This window comes from Salvelinus sp. IW2-2015, linkage group LG6.1, assembly GCF_002910315.2.
Source record: "Salvelinus sp. IW2-2015 linkage group LG6.1, ASM291031v2, whole genome shotgun sequence".
NCBI classification, from domain to species: domain Eukaryota; kingdom Metazoa; phylum Chordata; class Actinopteri; order Salmoniformes; family Salmonidae; genus Salvelinus; species Salvelinus sp. IW2-2015.
Window position 1 is genome coordinate 1,426,254 of NC_036845.1, and position 6,371 is coordinate 1,432,624.

Here is a 6,371-nt window from a genome sequence, read left to right on the forward strand (position 1 = left end):
TCTGACCTTTTGAGCAGACACATGCACATTTGTGGCCTGCTGGAGGTCATTTTGCAGGGCGCTGGCAGTGCACCTCCTTGCACAAAGGCGGAGGTAGCGGTCCTGCTGCTGGGTTGTTGCCCTCCTACGGCCTCCTCCACGTCTCCTGATGTACTGGCCTGTCTCCTGGTAGCGCCTCCATGCTCTGGACACTACGCTGACAGACACAGCAAACCTTTTTGCCACAGCTCGCATTGATGTGCCATCCTGGATGAACTGCACTACCTGAGCCACTTGTGTGGGTTGTAGACTCCGTCTCATGCTACCACTAGAGTGAGAGCACCGCCAGCATTCAAAAGTGACCAAAACATCAGCCAGGAAGCATAGGAACTGAGAAGTGGTCTGTGGTCACCACCTGCAGAATCACTCCTTTTTTGGGGGTGTCTTGCTAATTGCCTATAATTTCCACCTTTTGTCTATTCCATTTGCACAACAGCATGTGACATTTATTGTCAATCAGTGTTGCTTCCTAAGTGGACAGTTTGATTTCACAGAAGTGTGATTGACTTGGAGTTACATTGTGTTGTTTAAGTGTTCCCTTTATTTTTTTGAGCAGTGTATATATATTTTTTTTTCCAGCCGCCGTCCCCGCAGGAGGTTTTTTTCCTTCTGGTAGGGTAGGCCGTCATCGTAAATAAGAATTGTTCTGACTTGCCTAGTTAAATAAAATGTATTGTAAGATTGAGGTCTGGTGCTGTGTGTTGTTTAATGAGCTCCCCCTCCCTCTTGGTATTGCAGATCAAAGTGCTTGCCGTGTGGACCAGATCTCAGGGGCGTACGGCTGGTGGGGGGAGCGTACCCGTTTCCTCACCTCACTCCTTTCCTGTCGCACTGAGAACTATGTCCCGGGACTGCACCTGCTCACCTTCCAGAACCCCCGCAACGACTCCCAGCCTGACAAGGTACAGAGGCCCCGCCTAGTAGGGTTGTCACGATACCAACATCACGATAACTGATTTTCCATGGCAAAAACTCTTTGGTCCTTTAAAAAACCTACTGTATGTATATTGTGTGTTTATAGCTTGGAAAAGAACGGGATTCAGAACATTTAGTCTGCTTCATGTTTTGTTTCCTTGCCACGATATCTCTGAGTATCACGATACCGGTATCGTGACTACCCTACCGCCAAGTATTGCGGTCCTGTGTGGCTTGAGGGTTCGATTCCCTCACAAACACAACCAGTCATGATGTTTTCATCTGATGGTCAAATAAATCACTTCAAAAAATCACTTCCTTCACTAGGCTACCCGGGAATATGCATCCACTCTCAACATATTTCCAGCCTCCAAATAGTGGTGAATGGAAAGCGACATCTTTTACACAAAACACCAAAAAGTGTAAGAATTTATGTGTCCACTGCTGTCCCGGTGTCGGCCATTCAACTCTGCCTTGGCAAAATGTCAGTGTTCTCATTGAACCACATCACATTTTTGTAGGCTAATACCACCCATTTTCCCCCCAAGTTCATTCAGAGATGTTTCATGCCTTTGACATGCGGTAATGATAACTGTAGGCTACTACACCATTATTTTTATTTTTATTGACATTTTGTTTTAATTATTATGATAGGCCCGTGTTTTACAGGTACGGCGTAGCCCTACTTTATTTTGCCGGGACACCGTACCACCTTACTTTCACCCCTGGTGTTACCTCTACTTCTAGCTATACTGCGTCTCTAAAGCCCCTCTAAATACTTACCCTCCTCCCACCCTGCTTAAGATACTGTGGGCTTCCCAAACTGACTGAATGTAATGCTGCTGACTTCTGACATGTTGTACCTTGCTGTAAGGCATGCCACTCTTAATGTCAGTTGTAACACCTCCATCCAATCCCCCTTGAACCTCCACCCCTTCAGGTGTCCATCCTGCGCAGCACCTCCATCATCCTCAGCCCAACCACAGAGATGGACGTCACCTTGCAGTTCCGGGGTTTCATCCATCCCCTGTGGGGTGCCCCTCCACCTGCGCCCCCTCCCACCGAGACAGTCTCAATGTGGGCCCGGATACAGAGGCTACACTTTGAGGCCCGCATGGCCGCTGGACCCAACTCCCTGAAACTGGTGAGAGGGAGGGAGCGGGAGGTGGGCGCTTACATTACACATTTTTTGAGAGATACGAATAGAGCCAGACAGTAATTTGTTTTTACTGAACTCTCCCTCCCTCTTCCTCCTCCCCTCAGAAGGAGGTGGTAGGTCGCTGGGCAGCTCACCAGGAGAAGGAGACGAAGCTGCTGTCCCGTCCTGACATGGGTCGTCTGTTTCCCAACCTGACCCGAGGGAACCGCTACCTGGTCCAGGCCGAGGGATACCTCAACAACTCAGGCTCTGGACAGACCAGTGAGATGGCTCTGACCTGGAACAGAACCGCCCTGCCCGGTGGAAGTGTGAGTACCAGCTGACAATTACACATTTTATAAACAAAAGGTTTACACTGTAATACTAAGGCTCAATACCCTTAACATCAATATTGTTGATGTTTGTTTCTCCCACTGTCTCTCTATCCCCCCTTTCTTTCTCTCTGTAGGAGATTTCCTTCCTGTTCTTGGAGCCGTACCGTTCTGGCTCTTGCTCGGGGTACCAGTCTTGCTTGGCCTGCCTGTCAGACCAGTCCTGTGGCTGGTGCCCGTCTCTGGGCCGCTGTCTGTTCCGTGCCCTACCTGACCTGGAGCCCTGCCCGGAGGACCAGGGGGGAGGGGAGCGCCACCTGCTGCTGGCCCCGCCACAATGCACCCTCTGTGAGGAGTACAGGGACTGCTCCGCCTGCACTCAGGTATTTAACATACAGAACACCTCACTGCCATTAGCTTCATAAAACATTTTATATTTTTAATACTCTCCTTATAGATCTTGTAGACCTTTGACCTTTATGATCTTTGGCCTACAGGATCACTACTGTGAGTGGCAGATCAACTCCAGCAAGAAGGGTGACTACCAATGCAGCCGACGGGGAAGACTGGATGGATCCATTCGCGACCCAGAGGGGTGCCCTAAAGTCTGCAACCAGTGAGTACCCACTGTCAGGCTCATTGTACTATAATGTTGCTTGGTGCAATTACTTCTAGGGTATGCAACTCTCTCCACCTCTCTCTCTCTCTCCCCCTTCCCCACCTCTGTAAACAGGAGGAGGACGTGTGGGGAGTGTCTGTCTAACTCCAGTCAGTGTGCGTGGTGTGAGTCGGCCCAGGCCTGCTTCTACTTCGCTGCCTACCTCACCAAGTATCCCTACGGAGAGTGCAGGGACTGGTATGACAGGTAAACCATTAGAACCAATGAGCTGAACTCCTGTAGTCAACAATGAAACTTGGAACAGCTTAAAATTGAAGTTTAATCTTATTTCCCTTTCCTATTTGGAATCTATTATGTACCAACAACGTGCAATAACCTTTTCTGTCTCCCTCCTTCCCCCAATCCTCTATCCATCCCTTCCTCTATCCTTCTCTCCCCCACTCCAGTGTTCACTCAGTGCCCCAGTGTAAGCAGTGCTCAGCTCTGGTCACCTGTACAGACTGTCTCCAGACGTTTCAGTGCGGCTGGTGTGGAGACTACAACAACCCCACCATCGGCAGGTGTCTACGAGGAGACTGGGGAGGGATGGACGACCCCTCTGTGTATAACTGCAGTGTGGCTGTGGATGAAGTACGGGCTACCAGGTATGATGACCAGCAAACTACCACACTTCAAAATGCTTACTTACCCAGGTTTGACTTCAACTGAGGACAAGCCCCCAAAACGGGCTGTGGTGATGGAAAAAAAGTATTATCTGAGCAGGTCCAGTGTAACTAATGCCTACGTACACTGGACCTGCCTGTGAAGTTACCATGTCAATACCAGACCACCTCTCTGCATTAGGAGGTAATACTGAACCTTGTTATTCCTCCTCCCCCTCGAGTCCTGAGTCCCAGACCTTGGCTCCCCCGCGGCCCATGGAGATGGAGATGGAGCTGGAGCACCTGGAGGAGGGGGAGAGGGACCCAGTCTGGTCCTACCCCAGCTGTCCCGATGTGGAGGAGTGCAGGCTGGGCCTCCACAGCTGCCACCCCTTCGCCACCTGCGTCAACACCCCCACCTCCTTTGAGTGCCACTGTGAGAGGGGCTACACCGGGGACGGCACCCTGCACTGCAACCAGACGTGAGCCTCTCTCTCTCACTCCCTGTCGCTCTTTCTTTTTCTCTCCCTCTCATCCTCCCTATCATGACAAGCCCTTTTCACTTCCACTAGCTTTTATAATGTCTCGTTCTCTGAATAACTCCATTCTCCAAAAGCCGACCCCACTCTCTTTCTGCTCCAGTTGTTATAATGAGTGTCGTCAGGGCCAGTGCAGCGGCAGCCCGCGGTTCGAGTGTGAGTGTTCCCTGGGCTGGACATCTGACCCAGCAACCCTGGTGCTGAGCGGGGTGGAGTGTGACGTGGACTGTGGCTGTAACTTCCACAGCACCTGTATCACCGCCCCAGGCATCTGTGACCACTGCCAGGGTGAGACAGACATAAATATCAACCCAATTCATCCTTCCAAAAAAGGGAAAATTACAGCAACACCCCAAGATGACCAGAAAAACAACATATTTTATTAATTTCACAAGTCATAATTTTCTCTAATTAGTTAATGTGCTCTCCGTTCTCCCTTCTCCTCAGATTGGACAATGGGTCTCCAGTGTGAGCACTGTCGACCAGGGAGTTTTGGTTCTGCGCTGGCCGGGGGCGGGGGCTGTGTGCCCTGCCAGTGTAACGGCCATGGAGGCCCMCTCCTKGGCTWCTGCCACAAYCAGACAGGCCAATGCTACTGCACACACCACACCCAGGGACCACACTGTGAATCCTGCTTGCCTGGATACTACGGAGACCCCAGGTGAGGGGGACAGACAATGGACTCTAGATGGATGGATTTATTACCCCCAGTGAGGAAATTAGTTTTGCAGCATTACAAATAATAGGCATTCTGTAAAGGATCTGTTTTATAGAACAGTATGTGTACTGTGCATCAGCAACTATTTGCTATGTGCTCTATAATTAAGAACCTGCTTCACTATATATTTGAATGTTTGAATTTCTCTCACTTAATGCATATCACTTATACAACTCTCTCTTCCTCAGGAATAATGGCACCTGTTTCCGTCAGTGTCAGGGGCGCTCTGTGATCCTGTCCCACCAGTCACCCCTCTCTGAGCTCCCCATCTCGTCCTCCCTGGGGTGGCGAGGGGGTGTCGGGGGGAAGGGGGGACTCTCCCACTGTCTGTGGGTCCTGTCTGTCTCTGAGAACCTGGCCCCCTGTGTGCCGGGCGAGCTGTGCCCTCCTGTGGCTCTCACCCTGCACCCAGACTCCCACACACAGTGCACTGTGAGTACTAACCACACACACTAACTCCTACAACACAGACTGATGTTTATTGTGCTGTAGTAAACAGAGCCACCAGCATTCCCATGGCCTGAGATGTCTTTTCTGTCTCTCACACACAGAGCTCCTACGTTTACGTGTTTGACGGCCTGCCTCGTTTCTTGAGCAACGGGGTGGTGCACTCGGACCACAACCTGATTGGCGCGTTCTGTGGGACGACCCGGACTCAGCCAATCACTGTGGAGGCCACTTCAGGTGACCTTGGCGATTTGTTTGTTTATTAAAACTTCTAGTCATTTTTTATTGAAAGATTGCCTCTGATCCCTCTGTTTTTTCTCTCTCCCAGGTGTGATCTCTGTGTACTTTGAGGCCAACGTCTCRTCCGACCGCCCTCAGGGTTTCAACGCCTCCTTCTGGGTGCGGCGCTGTCGCCAGGGTTCTGAGGCGGGGGAGGATGGGTCACCCGTATGCCAGGGAGGGGCGCAGTGCAGCGGGGGGCTGTGCCAGTGTACTCAGGGGTACGGGGGACCGTACTGCGACAGGCCCCTCTGTCCCGAGGGCTGTGGGCTAGCAGAGGGCCGAGGCTCCTGTAACTTGGTGAGAGGGACTGAACAGTAGCACTGTTACTGCAGGACAGTGTGAATGCTCATTGTTGTTTTGATGTTTTCCTCTTTGTTTATCCTGTTCCTATATATTGCAGTCTCTTGTGTATCTCTGATGTTAACCCTCTCTCTCTCTCTCCTGTCTGTCTCTGTCTGTCTCTGTGTCGGTCTGCCTGTCTCTGTCTGCCTGTCTGTCTCTCTGTCTGTTTCTGTCTCTGTCGTCTGTTTGTGTCTGTCTCTCTGTCTGTATGTCTGTCTCTCTGTTTTAGTCTCTGGGAGTGTGTGTGTGTGCAGACGGTTGGGGCGGCTCTGACTGCTTCACTCCTCTGGACTCCAGCAGCCTAGTTTGGGAAACCCTACTGGACACACAGCTCACAGCGGTAAGAACCAGGACACACA

The 6,371-nt window shown here is 51.1% G+C and overlaps 1 protein-coding gene across 1 annotated transcript in view; it reads left to right on the forward strand.

Annotated features, from left to right (window-relative positions):
- The window catches only part of LOC111964596 (multiple epidermal growth factor-like domains protein 8), a 35,123-nt gene that overhangs the window by 12,134 nt on the left and 16,618 nt on the right, over positions 1-6,371 (forward strand). Inside the window, 14 exon segments of the mRNA XM_070444127.1 lie at positions 778-941; positions 1,895-2,098; positions 2,218-2,421; positions 2,562-2,807; positions 2,922-3,040; positions 3,158-3,289; positions 3,490-3,687; positions 3,927-4,166; positions 4,327-4,511; positions 4,671-4,884; positions 5,130-5,373; positions 5,493-5,625; positions 5,717-5,967; positions 6,242-6,352. Coding sequence (XP_070300228.1) covers positions 778-941; positions 1,895-2,098; positions 2,218-2,421; positions 2,562-2,807; positions 2,922-3,040; positions 3,158-3,289; positions 3,490-3,687; positions 3,927-4,166; positions 4,327-4,511; positions 4,671-4,884; positions 5,130-5,373; positions 5,493-5,625; positions 5,717-5,967; positions 6,242-6,352 — 2,645 coding nt within the window.